This window comes from Mustela putorius, unplaced genomic scaffold, assembly GCF_011764305.1.
Source record: "Mustela putorius furo isolate JIRA1106 unplaced genomic scaffold, ASM1176430v1.1 tig00003859_pilon_pilon_pilon, whole genome shotgun sequence".
Taxonomy (NCBI): domain Eukaryota; kingdom Metazoa; phylum Chordata; class Mammalia; order Carnivora; family Mustelidae; genus Mustela; species Mustela putorius.
This window is the reverse complement of record NW_025422011.1, coordinates 32,544,834-32,563,668: the sequence shown is the minus strand read 5'-3', so window position 1 is coordinate 32,563,668 and position 18,835 is coordinate 32,544,834. Positions and strand designations below refer to the sequence as shown.

The window sequence follows — 18,835 nt, the reverse complement described above, 5'->3', positions numbered from 1 at the left end:
GTCATATGCTTGCTTTGCCATGACTTGCCTCCACTCAGGTTTTATGTGTGAGGGTACTAAGGCAAAAGAGGGTTCAGGCAAATTTTTAAATATTCATACTTTAATTTAAAAAATTTTAATGTAAGGGCACCTGGGTGACTCAGTAAGTTAGGTGTCCAACTCCTGATTTCAGCTCAGGTCATGATCTCAGGGTTGTGAGATAGAGCCCTGTGGCAGGCTCCATCCATGCTCAGTGGGGAGTCTGCTTTCTCTCTCTCTCCCCCTCTGCCTCTCCCCCAGGCTCGCGGGCTCTCTCGATCTCTCTCCAAAATAAATAAATCTTTAAAAAATTCTCTATAAATTTTTAATGTGGTACAACCAGATTTAAATACATATTAAAGGAGTCTTTAGGCCCTGAACAATATTATTTTCTACAGTTTGTCAAGCATTCACCTACAAACCACTGAGCTGTCACTAAAGCTCAATTTATATAGAACATTTGAATTTTAACTCATTATTTAAAATAAGAAGTTACTAGAAATTAAACATACATCCTAAGATGTTTTAGATAACATTATATGGTTTGAGCATCTATTGTAAAGTATTCTAAAGATAACAGGAAAATAATTTATACTTCACTTTTGTTTATATTAAATTACTTTGTTTATACCACTTAAGGGGTACTCACAAAATATAGGGTACTTTGCAATTCTAGACTACTCACACTCCTACCTACCCCCAACAATAAAATATAAGTATTCAATATCAAGTAATTATTATTATACTTAGGGTAGAATGATGTTCTCATTTTCAAGAACAATATATCTTCTATGATAACCTCCCATCTCTTACTGATGGTGAGTGGATTCTTTTCCCAACTCTCATGTTAAGGTATGCAGAACTCTGCAAGCTGAACATGGATATTTAACATATCTATCTATCTATTTATTTATTACTTTTAAAGATTTTATTTATTTATTTGACAGAGAGATATAGGGAGAGAGGAAACACAAACAGGGGGACAGGGCAGAGGGAGAGGAAGAAGCAGGGAACCTGATGCAGGCTTGATCCCAGGACCTGGGATCATGACCTGAGCTGAAGGAAGACGCTTAATGACTTGAGCCACCCAGAAGCCCCATTTAAAATATTTAATAGTGCATTTAACTTAAGCCAAATTAGGCCATATATACTTAGCCCCCTGCAACTCTCCCTTAATTAAAGGAAAGGAATTTCTGTAAGACAAAAAAAAAACCTAAAAGGAGGTGGGGAGAATGGGAAGGGAGAAAATTGCATGTCGAGAAAGTTCAGTACATTTATGAACAATGGAAAATAGAAGGAAGAAATAGAAGATGAGAAGCTACATTGGGATGCTTATAGGATGAAAATGATTTGACAAGGTAACAGCTTGCCCCGTAAACCCAGAAAGGCTCAGAACTCAGAGGCTCAAGAGCAGAGAAACATATATAGGGGAGAAATGGGAGCGAAAAATGAGGACTAGGTGTAGGTCTATAGAAGAAGTGGTGAGATCTCTAGGGTACTTTCCTACTCCATGTAGTAATGTGACTGTCTCCTTGAAAAGCAAGGGATTAGAAGTCTGTCCTCTGGAAAAACCAAACTTGACTGAGCTCTGGACTTGGGAACAGCACGTACAGCTGGGTTAGTGATGAGGCTTGAAACTGAAAATAGCATAGATAAAGAACAAATCTACACACTTAGGAGGGATCTCCCTGGACCTATTTCCTGCCCTATTTCTAAAGAGCAGACAGCCAGGCTTGTAAGTATTCTCTGGGCACCAGACTGACACATTTTTCTCTGGAGAAACTAGATAGCTGCTCTTTTCTTTTTCTGTAACTCCAGTTAACTGAAATGTTGGACTTAATAATTAAAATTTTATTTTTCAGATTCATTGATATCCAATTTACAAATAATAAAATTTCCCTATTTACAGCATACAGGCTGATTGATTAGCTTTGGTCATTTGTGTAATCACCACTACAATTAGGACTGATTAGTTACCTCATCTTAAAAAGTTTGGTCATGCCCTTTCATGGTACCTAACCACCGGTCCCAAGCGACTGTTGATCTGTTTTCTGTCACTACAGTTTTGCCTTTTGTAGAATTTTCTATAAATGAAATCATATACTGTGTAGTTGTTTTTAACATGCCTCCCCATACCTCTGCCAGTAATACTGAGAAATAACTGACTGTGTAAGTTTAACACAGACAGCCTAGACAGCCTAGGTAATAGCAAGACAGTAAGAAGTGCTTTCATGAAGAACTCATATGCTTTCACCCATCTAGACATGAGAAAAAGATGCTTGCTCCTCTCCTTTGGTCTCAGTTAAATTTTCTGTTTCAGAGACAATGGACTCCAAATGTCTCCCTCATCTATCTGCCAAAAGGAGTATGAAATAAAAAGGCTTATGTTCAAATAGTAAACAAATACACCCTTTGATGCAAAGATTTAAAATGTAAGCTCAACCTTGTGACCAGCTTCTCCAGATGCTGTTCAGACAGAATTAACTGAAATTACTCAATAGATTTTTTTTTATTTAAGAAGCTCACTAGAATAATCAAAAACAATCACCAGAGTGTGTGGATGTGGGGACGGGGTGGGAGGGATGCAAATCCACTGCTAATGGGTAGAAAGTTTCTTTGTGGAGCGGTAACATGTTCTAAAATTGATTATGGCAATTATACAACTCTGTGAATATACTAAAAACTACTGAAATGTATATACTTTAAATAAATGAAAAATTATGTAGTGAATTAATAAAGCTGATCAAATAATTAATAGACTAAAAAAGTGAAACAAAACAAAACCCATACACCAAGCTGGCCTCTTTAGAAGACCCAGTTTCAGTTCTGGTTCCTGAAAACATTTCCACCTCTCATGCCAATATACCTGAGGCCAATCTATTTCAAAGAGGCTCACTGTTCTGACAAATATGCGTGACATGCCAGAACCCATTCATTGTTGTGGTGCAGATGAAACAAAGCTGGAAATGTCAACCTAGCTTTTCTTAGGCCAATTTAGCAAACCCAGTGCCCTGCAATTCTCAAGCCAAATTCTGATTCAGGCCGCATTAGGAAGTTTTTACCTGATGTGCCTGAGAGGAGGGTCGGAGGGAGCCTAGAGCATTCCCATCTCCCCCAACCCCTGCTCCCACTGGATCTGAGTGGATTATATACCTGGGTTTCTGTCTGGTCTCTTGATTAGCCCTGATTAAGTCACTCAGTAGAACCAAGCCAGTGTTCTCAACCTCACAGGCTTGTTTGATTGGGCCCTGATTCTTTCTCAAGGGTTAGGCTCTACCTTCTATACTCCTAGGCACAAGATAAGGTCCTCCCACACTGGGAAGACCACCTGCTGGATTCCAGGCCCTGCCACTACCTAGAGATTCCGGCTGTTCTACCATAGAGCAGTCTTTCCTGGACAACAAACCCAAGTGTGCTCCTCTTCTTGGGAGATGATAATTTAGAGTGCTGGCCACTTCACATGGGGGCAGCCCAAAAGACAGCTTTGTGTGCCCAAAAGACAACTCGGCTATCCGAGTTTCAGAAACCAACAAGTTCTTTTCTTTTCCTTCTCTATTCCCAGGAATCCACTGCTAAGATTTCAACAAGTCTTATGGCTGAGTCCATCAGAGTCATGACATGAAGATACCCAGCACAGCACTGCAATGCGCGATAAATGCTAGTTCTTCTCTTTCCTCCGTATCAAGATCAATTTAAGTTTGCTCTACTTACCTGGTGTACGCAGTCTAAGAACTGCAGGAAGACTGGAGTAAAACCACTACCCTGACAGTTGAGGGTCAAGCTGCTCCGCTGACTAAATTTATGACCAAAAGAAAGCCATTCTTTTTCGACCAACATCCGGAAGCCTTCAAGTGTCCTATAAAAGGGATCACTGAGTAACTGAACCAGGGATGTCACCTAGGGCACAAGCAGGATGGATATTTCATTACTTTCAGTCCCGAAAAAACTTTGTTACTAAGACAGATAAAGTCACCTGAACAGCAGATTTGTTCATTAATCGCCTCAGGAGAGCCAATCAAATTAATTCTGCTAACTTTCCAGTAAAAATGAAAACTCAAATTCATTTTGGCTACATCTTTTCTTTCAGAGCATTATGATTTTAATCTTTATCTGAACAGTTTGGTGACTGTAGCCCTCTCTTACAGGTCAATTAATAAGGCTAGAGGATCAGTTCAAACCTATTATCTACTTTCTGGCAGGTATAGATTAACGTCTTACCTAGTTAGTTATCTTTATACTTTTTTTTTTTCCACTCTAGAGTGGGTAAAGGAGGAGCTTATTGAAAGCCAGGGAAAGGATTGACAAAACCCAGGAAGGATGACCCATGTCCTATCCTCTGATCAAGGGCTCCATTTGTGTGCTTACATGGTGTGTCTGTCATGTAGGTGCCTGCGGTCCTGGGCCACAGCTCCAGGCTGTGGAGCACCTAGAAGCTCAGGGCACAGAGCTTTCTGATGGACACTAAGTGGTTTTTAACACAGGACTTTCTCTATCTATAAACACATTAGTCATTATACAAAAGATTCATCTGCAGAATTTAAAAACAACTGAATTTAAATATAAATCTAAAACTAAGTATATAAAACTATGTTTTAATAGTTTACTTGTGCAGTGATGTCCCAGCCTTCCTCCAAACAGACCAAAACTGAGGAACCATTCTCAAGTACTTCTGATACAACCACAGCCAGCTGCATTATCCTGTGAAGCTAAGAGATAAGAAAGGAGGCCACAATTAGACCAGTCACTTTCTGAGCACCACAAACAGACCCAATATCAACCTTAGATTATGAAACAAGTTAGAATAAAGTACATGGACAAAAGAACCACGAAAGTTTTAAATGCTTAAAGTTCTTTGTCAAAATAAAGATGAAACAATGACTTTAAAAGTAGACATGATTTAAAACAATGTGTTCAAATGATAGACAATGAAATAAACTGACCGTACATGACCCCCCCAGGAGAAGAGCTAGAGAATTCCATACAATGGAAAAGAGTCCAAGTGACTCTACCAACAGTTATTGGACTTAAAATGTGTTTTCCTATGATGTAGTCAGTTCTAGTTCAGATACTCTTATTTTCCTGTAATTAGATAGGAGGACAGTTGCACAAGTCTGTGAATATACTACAAAGCACAGAACTGTATACCTTAAAGGGCTAAATTTATGACAAATGAAGAAGAAATCCAATTTTATTTATTTATTTAAGATTTTATTTTTTTATTTGACAGAAGGAGACACAGCAAGAGAGGGAACACAAGTAGGGGGAATGGGAGAGAGAGAAGCAGGCTTCCCGCTGAGCAGAGAGCCCAATGGGGGGCTTGATCCCAGGACCCTGGGATCATGACCTGAGCTGAAGGCAGCCACTTCATGATTGAGCCACCCAGGATCCCTGAGTTTTATTTTTTTAAAAGGATACTCTTCGGGCGCCTGAGTGGCCCAGTTATTAAGAGTCCGGCTTCCACTCAGGTTGTGATTCTGGGGTCCTGGGATTGAGCCCCGCATCAGGCTCTGCAGGAAGCCTGCTTCTCCCTCTCTCACTCCCCCTGCCTGTGTTCCTTCTCTCGCTGTGTCTCTCTCTGTCTAAAAAATAAATAAAACCTTTAATAAAATTTTAAAAAATATAAAAGACACTTATTTGTACTGTGTAGTCAATGGGAAGAAAACTTGTATTTGTGCTTAGCTTTTTAAGGCGTCGACAGATTCAAGTCCCTAATGTACAACTAGGTTGTGAGCAGAGCAGATAGATTCAAAACCGATTGTGTATTATAGTTTAAGACTATATTTTAAGTATCATTTGATATAATTTGTAGAAGAAATCCAATTGTCAACTATATAAAACAAAATACCTCAACCCACATCCCATATTTTAAATAGAGCTGGGCTACTTTAAACCCAGGAACAAGGCACATGTGCTCTCCAGCATTGGGAAGCTCCTCACTCACTGTTCCTATAACATAGCTATTGTCTTGGGCTTACCATTTGCCCTGAGTTAACTTTGTAAATGCCAATATCCTGAGCAGGGCGATATTTTCTGCTATTTTTTGTCACCAACTTCTGGTATGGATTCACTTTGGAGTAAGAAGCAGAACAGAGGGGTGCCTGGGTGGCTCAGTGGGTTAAAACCTCTGCCTTCAGCTCCAGTCATGATCCCAGGGTCCTGGGATCGATCCCGTATTGGGCTCTCTGCTCAGCAGGGAGCCCGCTTCCTCCTCTCTCTCTGCCTGCCTCTCTGCCTGCTTGTGATCTCTCTCTGTCAAATAAATAAATAAAAATCTTAAAAAAAGAAGAAGAAGAAGAAGAAGCAGAACAGAGAATGTACCAGAAAGAGACAGGTTGGGTGGTGGGAACAGTTTGTGGGCTCATAGCTGAGGGACAGAATGGAGTTTTGATCAGCTCTTCCATGGGCATTCAAAAGTATCTTGAACTATCATAATAGGCATTAACACATCCTGATCTAGATTTATAGCTAACTGTTTATGTGGCTGGATTGTTTTTTTCCTCAATAGTTATAGTATCTCGAGAACAGTCACTGCCCTGGGTACTCCCATTATTTGCTGACTTATGGAAAACAACTCTTTTTCCTCCTTAAGAGAGGTAGGAAGCTTGAGGGCGATAGGAACAGGGGATTAGAGGGACTGAACTCCTACAGGGGGCAAAGGAATAATGGGCATAGCATTAGTGGCCTAAAGACAAGGCTGAAGGGTATACCGCAGAGATGCTCTTAGCCAAATGTCTGCATCAGTGTCTAAAACATGCATGTCATAAATACCTCTCTTCTGTGGTTTGGAAGAAAGGAGAGTTATGTTGCTGGCATACCTATTTCTCCTTAATTTCTCAATAAGAGTTTAATTAAAAACATCCCAAGCTTGACTGAGCTGAAGAAAGGATATGCAGTTTTTCCTAAACCCTAGGGAGGCTTTAGGGCTTCCAATATGACCTTGGTGGCTGCTCTGAGGGAGAAATCTAAAATCTAGACACATGGAAATGGCAAACACACACGGGACATGAGAAAGTAAAAGGGAAAGGTTTTTGGAGTCATCTAGAAATCACATTCTGTCCTGGATCCTTACTCTGCTGACAACAGAGAAGGATTCCTATAAATATTTGTTGATTAAATTTATTACATACAAAAAATTTCCATTTGTTGATTAAATTTATTACATACAAAAAATTTCCATCTAACAATAAAGACCTCCTCTTTAGACCTCCTCTATGAAGACCAAGTTTTCAATGATAGAGAGAAGAGAGTCGAGAGTCCTGGGATGAAGAATTCTAGACCCGTCTTCTAGATCACATGGTTTCCTGGAACTGAAAAGCCTTTATGGAGGGCATACAGTAAGGGGAGAGTGTCAGGTAGTAGGGGAACACAATATCTTTTCCCCTCAAATTCAATTCTGTATATACAACTGGACTTCTCTTTCCTTGAGTTATAAGACAAGCTGTTCCAGACATTACCTGTGGGAACCACTCAGAGTCTCCCAGGGCTTTCAGGAAGGTCACTTCTGAGTCGGTAGGGATGGTGCTTGGGACACAAGCTCTCATCAATTTTTTAAAACTGGTTTTAACTTGCCGGATGTCATGAAATTCAACAGGAACAAACTCACAATTTAAAGCAAATTCTAACTTGAAGTTCTGTGGGTAAAGATGCAGAGAATTAGGCAGATGAAGTGCTATACGTAAAAGAGCAGTTTTTAACGGGGCAATAATTAATTATGTATAGTCAGTTGAGGCCAAGTAGCTACAGAGGTTGCAGAGGTGAAGAAAGTCAATCTTGTGTGGCTAATGTGTCAGTATTACTGGAAAGAGCCATTCGGTAAGGTCTTGTGGTTTGACTTGGCTTGCTGTCATTCTGAGAATTTGGAGAGACTACTGGTAGGCTGGAACCTGATGGAATTTATAACACCATATATAAGCCAATTATAAGGCCATGAACCTGAAAGTCTAAAGAGGAACCAATACACGTGGACAGCATGATTAATCCAAAACTGTAAACTAAATCTCCCCAAGATATATACTGTAATAAAAAGGTAATATGCTGTTGAGTTCCAGAATTCTACAAATTAAAGTTTGTAGACATACACATATTTGTTTCTTATTACGCAAGTAAAACAAAGTCATTGTAAAATGAAAAAGAAAGTAGAGATAAACATTGAGAAGGAAATAAAAATCACTACCTCACTGCCATAAGACTACTGACATTGTAGTTACTCTTTTAAAGTTAATAATACAAAATTCTACATAGAGTAAAATCTGAAAGATTTTGTAATTTCTAGCTTGGGACAATATTTTTTCCACTCAATATGACACATGTATCAATCTATTTATTTGAATATTTTTATTATTTACAACTTTAATCCATATGAAATTTATTCCACATGAGGTTGTATCTACTATTTAAAAATGCTAAACTGATGGCCCTTTGATCTCCTTTGTTTTGATAATCTAGTTCGGCTTCTGAAGATTTAAAAGTTCTCAACTTTTTAATGCCTAAGAATGAATTCGTTTTCTCACATTCTCTGTGCTTTCTTCATATTCTGCCAAAATTACTCTATTGGATTATTTGCTTTTATGAGTAAAACTGCTTTCTGGAGATTGGGTGTATAACAGAGTGAATGTACATACCATTACTGAACTGTGCACATTAATATGGTAAACTTACGTTATTTGTATTTTATCACATTAAAAAAACTGTTGCCAAGGACTTATGCATAGGGTCTGTTTAATGTTTTATACTGGTTATTTTAGAGTATTTTAAAAAAGGTATATTAAAGTTTTAAACTAAAAAGCAAAAACTTCTAATTCTTTTTTTAAAAATAGCATTTCTAATATGTATTAAGGAAAAGAAGTTTCAAGAAAAAAAGTTCCTTTGTCTTAATAATTCCTCTTTTAAAAAGGAAGCTACCCTAAAGAAATAATCTAAAACGTAGAAATAAAACCCAACTGAATCGTATCTGAATAAAAAAATAAAAAACTATACGCTTGTAAATGTGACTGCAATTTCACATATAGAAGATAAATGTAAAAATCCAACAATATGGGGTACTGTGTAGTGATTAAACTAATTATGAAGACTATTATACAACATGGAAACATGTTCTTGAGATAAGAACTTAGAAATATACATAAGTTCTCATCTGTTAGTCTTTTTAAAAATTTATAATAGATAAAAGATAGTTTACTTTCCAGGAAAACCAGGTTCCTTTCTATTTCTCAACTGTACATGAACTAGGTATGCTTATCTTATGGACCAGGAATTATCAATCACAGTGTTGACATAAACTACATTATGAGGAATTTGTTTCTAAGTATAAGGTATTAGACTATGTAAACTGAAAAAGGTAAATAAGGGCAATTCAGGATTAATTAGAAAAGGTCTTTCTCTACTTACTTTCCCATATGTCTCCTTTGTGGAGAGAGGAAAGTGTCGGGCTGCAGCTAGACAGAATGTGGCACACATCAGACAGTGTATCTGTACACTGTACACTGTACAGACTCACTGTACACTGAGTAAATAAAAAAGGAAAGCTTGAATGCAATATATAGAAATCCTAATAACTACTGTGCTACGATGGTAAAATTATGTTTTTAAAATATAATACTTTATGGATAAAAGGAAGAAAAAGCAAGAAGGAAGAAGAGAGATGGGGGAAAGGGAGGGAGGGAGGAAGGAAGAAAAAGGAGGAAGAGTCGCAAGGAGTCAGTCCTTCTTACTCAGATATGCACGAGCACACAGCGCATCTGAGGACTGAGTGCAAAGGCAAGGGCAGAGGAGAGAATTTAGGAGAGAAGGCTTGGAGAGTGATTTAGGTCATGAATAAGTGGTGTGCTGAAGTGTGGAAAGTCTGTGCTCTGGGAAAGACACTGGTGCCAAAGAGGCTGGCCAGGCAATCCTGGGTTACTGCTGAAAAGTGTTCCAACTATTTTCTGGTTATAAAGTTTCCTGCTGTATCAGAAGACACGTGTGTACACTTAAAAATTGAGCATTACCCAGCAGTTTCATGCCCTCTTCCCTAAAGGTTGTGACTAAGTGATTGCAACAGGCCTGGCAGTGGGAGAAGAGCAAGCAAAGCTAGCTTGCCGGAGAAGAGATGACTCAGTCCCTGGCATCTTGAGAAGCAAGCGTGTGGGATCCTGCTCAGAGCCCCGGCTCCACAGTTCAACTGAAGGTCTGTCTAGATTGCCCGGTGCTGACTGAAGCACCAGGCTAAAAACCATGAGGGGATTTCTGAATTAACAAATACTCTTATTTCCCACAAACCTATCAGTGGTAGTGAAATTTCTTTTGTAATGTAGGCATTGCTAAGACAAACCCGAGGAATAGCTACTTTTGGAGGTAGAGCCTATCTTTACAATTGATAGGACCGGAGCATAGTCCTCAGATCTTCAGCATAATCATTTAAAAGTAAGAAAAAAGTTGATTAGCATCTAATATTTTGCAATTTCTGACTTGCTTTAGGACATGTATCTCTGTATATATAGCCTTGCAGAGCTTTTTAAAAAAATTTTAGCTTACAAAACAGTCTTGGCCCTCCCTTGTCTCCATATGCAGTGCCATAGCCTTCTTTTCACTCTCCTACCTTCCTGTGGCTTTTTTATTTTTTTAATCAATACAGATCTATTTTGCCTGGGGCACAGTTTCCTACGGAAGCTGAACTAAGACAAAGGAAAAACACAACCTGAAAGAGCCTCATTTATTTTTTGTATGTATACTTCTTAATATTCCTGATGTTTGATTTTTTTAAGCAATTGTAAGTAAGTATATTTAGACATATATAATACATATGAGCCAAAATTTGTTTGAGTCTGATTATTAACTCCAGGTTAAGAATCTATGCTGTAAAACAAAATTTCTAGAAAAACATGTTTGAGATGAGTTTTATAACTGCCTTCATCTACCTATAAAGCTTCCAAGTGAAAAAAAGAAATCTTACCCTTAGTTGCGACTTTTCACCAAATATATAAAGGGCTGCTTGGCGTTTTGAGAGCTGGTTTTGCAAGTAGGTGCTGTTACTAAAGGAGGCCGAGTGGTCCCTGCCTGCCAGCCGGGCACCAACATCAATGAAAGAGGTTGGAGAGCTGATCAGGCGAGTGCTAGAGCGAAGACTTGCCCATACACCTTCACAAAAGCCAAAATAATTGAGTGAAATAATCTGATGTGGGAATGCCACTGAATAGGGAAAAAGATGCATGCTCTGTAGGTACAGTTTTAGAGGTAACAGCAAGTTAATTCATCTAAGTAATCATGAATCATATTGGTCATTTGTAGTTTATGTTTGCAACACATAAGCATTATTCAATACAGCATTTTCAAATCACACAATCTTAGGGTTGAAGGGACCTAAGAAATCACCAAGTCAATCCTACTTTTGCATTCTGATATAAAGTCAGTATTTATAAATGAATGCTGAGATCATAAATAGAGAGAATGCATGACACAGGGAAACAACAAATGTGGGGAGAAGGCAACAATGAGATAACACAGAATGACTCAGTTTCTCAGGGTTTCATGAAAGATGTAAGGAACACTCCTCTGCTTTAGCCAATCAGCACAACAAGAAATGTACATTAAGTAATAAATTAGAACTTTACTACACCTACTAAAATCTGAGGCTGGATTTAGAATTAATATTTGTGTGTCATGCCAAAATGACATAATTTTAAACCAGCAAATATTATATTATTATCTTTTTGTCCCAGTATCCATGAAAAATGGTAAGAAGTTATAAATTTAGTAATTTGCGTTTCACTGATACTTAGGAGGCTTTATTTAAAATTTCAGTCAAAAGCAGATGTCTTCTAACGGAAAGCCCAAAGCTAAGCTGCTAGAAGAATCTTGTGTTATAATCTGAGCTTACTTACGTTAATTAGAAAAATCAAGAATTTCTACATGCAAGTGAAAAGTAAATATTCCATATCCAAATACAGAGGCAAACACTAAGCCTCAAAATTTGACTAACACTGTAGTACCTACCAAAATACCAATCCTTAGAAATGTCCATATGGTATTCACGCTGGTAATGGGGTCATTGGGATATAGGACACTGCCACTGCTTCCCTGAAGTGAGATTTCTTCTCTAGATGTAGAAAGGCTCTTTGAGAGGCTTTAATATTTGTCAATTATTAAATTAATCCATGTTTCCAGGTGACTGGAAGTCACCATAATAATGTTTGTCTCATCTGCTTCTCTCTTTATAAACATTTATAGGGTTAGGAGACCTGTTCCCAAGAAAAGGTTTTATAGGTGATTTCTGCTTAACATGGATGAATCTTTCTATGTAACCTGAGTTCATCTTAGATATTATGGGAAGTGTTTATAAATGGAATCACAGAGCAAATTCAGAATGTGGATGAAAATAAAGGACAAAGTTTGGCAAATGTGAAAAAGTGACTTGTAACAAATATGCTTTCATATGAAGATGGTTAAAAAGAGTGACACATCAGGACAGATAATACAGTACCTTGATTATGGACTCTTCCCTTAGTTGAAGATTTGGGATTTGACTGAGTAAAACATTTATCTCTGTACCCATGCACTGGTAAGTGAGATTAAAGACAGAAGGAGGAATGAAATGTAGATAGCAGCAAACAGAGCAAATTGAGTAAGAGAAGAATTGGTTATTTAATTTTTGAAATTAAGTTAACATAGGGGGAAAATGTAAATATAATAAAAGTAAAAAATATGATTAACAAAAAGCTGCACAGTCACACAAAAAGGATGAACTGAGCGCCTGTTAAATGAAATGTCAGCACCTGATTATAAATATTATAAGCACAATGAAATGGACAGCACAGCAGAGTGCCACAAACAAATTATACCAAATGGAATAAGCTTTTGAAGATTGTCATTTGGTGAGAAACAAATTTATATAATAAAATTAAGTAATTGGGGGTGGGGTATAAACATTAGGAATGCATTGGCCCTAGTATTTAAGGAGGCTAATTGGCAAATGCTACGTGTTATATAACACGTTCATTCTTCGAGCAAGGTCATCACATCAGGAATGAAGCTCTAGTCACCATTTGGAATAACTAAGGGCATATTTTTGCAGTAGAGCATCAAGCATTGCCACACTAGCTTCTTTTTTTCCTTTTCCTTTTGAAATTATGTTTATTTTTAATAGACGGTATGAGCAGCAAAAATTCACGATCCTGTGACAATCCCCAATGCCACTAAAAATACAGCTTGGGATGACTGAAATAATGACTTCTCCTAAAATCCCTACTTGCACCAAAATGATAGGCAGTATTAGAGATAATACTTTTGTAATTTGAGTAATATTGTTTTTTCCCTGACAGAAAAAAAGTGCTCCGTGACTGTGGCAAAATTCAGCTGGTAGTAACAGTTCTGTTATTTCCCAAGCAAAGGAACTGCTCAAATAAATTAAGGAATATGATTCTGTATTTATTCGGGATTGAAAATGTTAACAACAGTAGTAAGCTATATATTGCAAAACTGCACATGATGTAATTTGATAAAAGGAAAACCATTAGTGGTGATTTTTCATTTCTGCCTCACTCCTTTTGGAGCAGAAAATGAAGGGCATTAATGGCTTTAGTGGCCAAAGGAATTCAGAAAGCTAAGGGCTGTGGAGGCACTGGCTGACTGCACACAAGGAATTCTATAGCAAGACAGAACAAAGACCATGGGACAACATGGTAAAGGCACAAGGCCTCCTGTGTGCTGGCCAGCTCCTGTCCTTTCTGCTAAGATTTTGAGCTTTCCTAAAGGAATATGGGACCCTAAGTGTTAGGGGGAAGTTTGACTGGTTGGTTCCTGATTCTGAGGAACATCTACACTTTCGTATGTTAGTCCCTTTGCCTGGAACTAATTCTCACACTTCTCTACCTGACAAACTCCTTACCCCTCAAAATCCAGGAACAATGTGAACTCCTCTGAAAAGCATTCCTCACTGTCCCCACAGTTGTAGAGAGCTCTGTCTGAACTGTGATCACACTGCACTATGATTATTTTGCACACTACATGCTACTAGATTTTATGCTCCAAAGGGTAGGGATCTAATGTACTCATTCTTACATCCATGCTGAGAACCTAACATATCGGCACTAAAAACAGTTGTTGATTATTTTCTTTTTGAAAATTGATACATTTGGAGTTGCTGTGGTCCTTCTACTGTAGCTTCAACTCTGATTACTTGCCCCCAGAGAATGAAAAAAGGGGTATTACTAATAAAAAAAAAATTAAGAACTTCCCCAAATAGAGGCTCATTAATGAAAAACTGCCAAGTGTTTATCACATAGTAGAAAATCAACAAGGAGCAAATGGCCTGTACTGATATGGGGTCAGCAGAGGGCTTTGAGAACTATAATCCCATGTGGCAGCCATGTTAACCAAAGGCATCACACCCCGCCTTAGTGGTCTTTGTAGTCACTTTATTAGGTCAAGTGGGTATTTTTAAAGAAGTGAAATAGATCAGAATTTGAAAATACTATGTATGCTGCATGTGGTACAGATGAAAATTATTTTGTGAAACTTCTGTTTTAGTATATACACATTTTGCATTGTGCTTAGTGTTACCTGATACTTCTATATTGTAATATAATATTAAATATATTTTTAAGTATGAATCATGATCAAAAAAGTTTGTAAGTTGTTGGCCTAGACCTAGAGCAGATGCCTTCTATCTTCCTGTGTGAGGCCCGTAAGGAGCAACCTGGTTTAAGGTAATTTAAATGCAAATGTAGACTTTCCTCCCATTTCAGTGGAGTATTAGGCAACTATGACTAATAACCACCAACGATCATGGAACTAACATTGACTGAGTTCCTATTATGAACCAGTTACTAAGCTAATTGCTTTACATATATTATTTCATTTGTTCCTCATAACAGCTCTAAAGCTAGATACTATTTATTATCTGTGCTTTACAGATGAGGACATTGAGCATTAAGAGGTTTCCTAAATTGCTTAACAATCACACATTAAGTGGTAGCACTGTGGTCTGAACTCTCAGTATCTTGTCATGTAGGCAGCCATGTGACCTGGAATTATCCAGCAGGGTTTGGCTAAGCACACTGCTTCAGGGAAGAAGTGGTACAGCCCATCCTACCCATGGGAATGCACCCGTGTTCAATATGAGTGTCTCCTAAGTACTGGTACTATTCCCTCCACCCTGTTTAGGCCAAAGAAGACGAAAGAGATGCTTGGGTTGGATGTGGGGATGGCTCTGAATTTATCAAGGTGGCCTTACATGTGCATGAGGTATACACTGTATTTAGTGAATGCTGCACTGAAATGGACTGAAACCATTGCCAGTACCAGCTATGCACAGTGCATGACGTACATGCTGTATTTAGTGAATGCTGCACTGAAATGGACTGAACCATTGCCAGTACCAGCTATGCTATTTGCTAAGTGCTCTTGGCCAAGTCCCTTCATTTCTCAGAGCCTCTTAAAATATGTATCCTAGACATTACTATAAAGATAAACTATCACATGTAGTGAAACTCAGAGGGCCGTGGAATAATGAAGGATGAAAAATTAAAAGGCTGCCTCCATGTGACTACTTCTTAAATACACTGAACTGTTATATTTTTGTATTTGAGAGGCAGTAGCAATTTTTAAAAATTAATTAACCAATTTAAAATGGGCTCCACACTAGGCGGGGTTTGAACTGACAACCCTGAGATTGAGACCCAAGCTGAAATCGAGAACTGGACACTTAACTGACTGAGCCAACCAGATGCCCCTTTCATGACATTTTTCTAGTCAACCAAATAATTTATCTAAGTTATATGTGCTTTCTCCACAGGGCTCACAAGTGATTTTAATTTTAAACGAAAAGCAATGTGCTGTATTCACATCTTCTCTGTTTCTTAACTGGTTCTTGTGTAAGAGAGGTTGCTTCCCTGCCTTAGGAACTCATCAACAGGCACACAGAATGCAAATCTTCCTGACTGAAAAAGGGTGATGGAGAAGGTGGAGGTCAATCTAAACTCTTGTTCATCATGAGTGAGAAAGGCATATGGTGAAAATAACCTAAGAAAAAAACCAGGATCCAAGACCATGACCACGAAAGGAATGCAAAGATAGCAAAAATGCAGAGAAGAGGAAAAAAGGAGAAGTTCAGAAGGAAGATTTAGAGCTAGGAGGCTCTTCCCACACAGGATAGATAAGGAACTTGTGAAGAAGTGGTGCCTAGCTATCTGGAAAAATGAAGAGACTATCACTGAACGTAGGTACAAGGAAATGAACTATTTACAGGTTGTGCAAGTGTCTATACTTCATCTTGCCCTGGCGCATCGGAGTGTGTGTCTGCCTGTCATGGTCATGTTAACAGGGAATCTTCGAAGAATCCCAAACTTGCTTGCCCCAGGCCATTCCTGCTACTCTGTGTGAGGAGGAATGATACCGTTGGAAGAGACAAAGGAAGCAGCTCTAGGGATCAGAGAAGAAGTTGAAGGTGCCAGGAAATAGCACTATCTTATTTTCCAGTTAACCACTGGGACCCTGGAAGATTTGGGAGGCTTTGGGAGAAAAGAATGAAGAGATGGAATAAAAATATAAGATTTGCGTTTTTGGATCCTAGTTTAAGATGCCAGAATGATGGGCAAAAAAACTGTCGTAAGGGAACACACTAAGTTCACAGTAATTTTCAGAAGAAAATAATTTTCAAATTATTACACAAGAACCAGTTAAGGGTGTCAGAAATAATAATTATGGCCTCACTATGCATAGAATGGGTCAGAAACAAATTAGAGAGGAGATTTTGACCGTAAGAGGTAAAGATAGCCTTTTAGGTACCTTTGAGAATAGTGAAGAATGAACTCATGACTAGACTGCGACTATAAATGGGGATCCCCTTGCATAAAAAAAGCTGAGTCTGAGGCCAACATTAAAAAAGAGAAGATAATGTAGGTAAAACTTGGGGAATATCCACGAGCCTTAGGTACTAAGATAGAAGAGATAATTTTGTACCTGAAATTTATATTGCAAGTCATCTGGCCAAGTGGAGTAACAAATAATGTGTTCTTGATGAAGTTTACAAAGGCAAAACTCAAGAGCAGAGTGTGGAATAACTGCCGATATGCCTTGCTGACAATATAAACTTTCAGATGGTAAACAGAACAATAGGGGGAACTGCAACCTTGAGCCAAATTCTGACAGGAGCTCTTGGCAACAGAAATAGCAGGCAGGAAACTTAGGAGAGAGTCACTGTACTATTTTTTAGTTCAAATTCACCAAGAAATGGTAAGAATGAAGTATGTATCTTAAACTTTAAAACAGTGGTATTTTAAAAATCCAGAAGAAAGCTTTTTATGACTGTTATGGGTTAAACTATATGCTTCTGCTCCAACTTCTATGTTGAAGTCCTAACCCCCAGTATCTTAGAATGTTATCTTATTTAAAAATAGGGTTATTGCAGATATAATCAGTTAAGATGAGGTCATACTAGAGGGGAGTGGGCCCCAGATTTTATATGATTGGTGTCCTTATAAAAAGGAAAAATTTGGAGACAAACACCCAGGGAAAACATCATATAAAGATGAAGGCAGATATCTGGGTGACACTTCTACAACCCAAGGAATGCCAAAGAAGGCTAGCAAACCACCAGAAGCTAGGGGAGAGGCATGGAACAGATTCTGCCTCATGGCCCTCAGAAGGAACCAATCCTGAAAACAGCTTGATTTGAGCTTCTAGCCTCCAGAAAACTCTCAGACAATCATTGTTTAAGACAATCAGTTTGTGGCACTTTGTTACAGTAGCCCTATTGAACTAATACAGTGACCTTCAGGCCTGAAACACTAATTCAGAAAATGACTGAAGAAGGTTGAAAGCTATTAGGAAATCCTGCATTTGCATAATGTTCTGATGAGGTAGAAAAAAAAAGTATATGACTGCCAGGAGATGTGCATAGTAATCTTGGTCTTCATAAGGGGAAAAAGTGATTTTTGTGAAATAGAACCTTCCTTTATGTTGATTCTGAACCAAATTATAGAATGGATTGCTAATGGATAATTTATGATTACTTAGGAAAAAGCACTAATCCCTATAATGAGTCATGGTAAACTAACCATATAATCTTTTGTGATATAGTTAACAGTTGGGAAGAGTGGAAAATATCGAATTAAAAAGATTGACAGAGATTTAGAAATATGGGTCAGGGTGGCTTAAGTAGGACTTTTAACTAGTATATATTAAAGACAATCTCTTTCTTCAGGGAGGCTTCTAAATTATTTTGATGAAGACTTCTGCCTTTAGGTCTGGGTTGTTCAATATTTTTTAAACAACAAATTACACCACAACAGAGATCAAACTGATGCATTGATAAGAGGCTAATATACAGGTAGACAAAATCAGGATCCAAAGTCTAAAATAATAGCCCATGTAAAAAAAAAGATGGAATTTTGTAGGTACAGCCCATAGTATATTTAGGTTCAAAAATCAACCCTCAAGGCTATATACTGTTAAGAACAATAGCACAGGCTTGGGAAGGGACCCACTTCTCTAATCATGTACCAGAAGTGGGCCCCTGTAGACTGCAAAAGAGAGGGCTGATCTTACTATACCTCTGTCCCGGTCTAAATGTAGAGCCCTGGTTTAATGGAGGGAGAGCTGGGTGCCAAGACTGTTTCTTTGTCTGATATACTAAAAATTGCTACATAAGAAGGGTGGCACTTACGTTGAGGTGGGAAAATTTCTTTCTTTCTTTTTTTTTTTTTTAAAGATTTTATTTATTTATTTGACAGAGAGAGATCACAAGTAGGCAGAGAGGCAGGCAGAGAGAGAGAGGAGGAAGCAGGCTCCCCGCTGAGCAGAGAGCCCGATGCGGGACTCGATCCCAGGACCCTGAGATCAT

General features: G+C 38.2%; 1 protein-coding gene across 3 annotated transcripts in view; it reads right to left on the bottom strand.

Annotated features, from left to right (window-relative positions):
- SBF2 (SET binding factor 2) overlaps positions 1–18,835 on the bottom strand; it is a 468,206-nt gene that overhangs the window by 20,852 nt on the left and 428,519 nt on the right. For all 3 annotated transcript variants that reach the window (XM_004751963.3, XM_004751964.3, XM_045065843.1), the window contains 4 exons: positions 10,949–11,133; positions 7,473–7,649; positions 4,623–4,724; positions 3,730–3,915 (listed from right to left, as the gene is read on the bottom strand). In XM_004751963.3, coding sequence (XP_004752020.2) covers positions 3,730–3,915; positions 4,623–4,724; positions 7,473–7,649; positions 10,949–11,133 — 650 coding nt within the window. The remainder of the gene's footprint in view (positions 1–3,729; positions 3,916–4,622; positions 4,725–7,472; positions 7,650–10,948; positions 11,134–18,835) is intronic.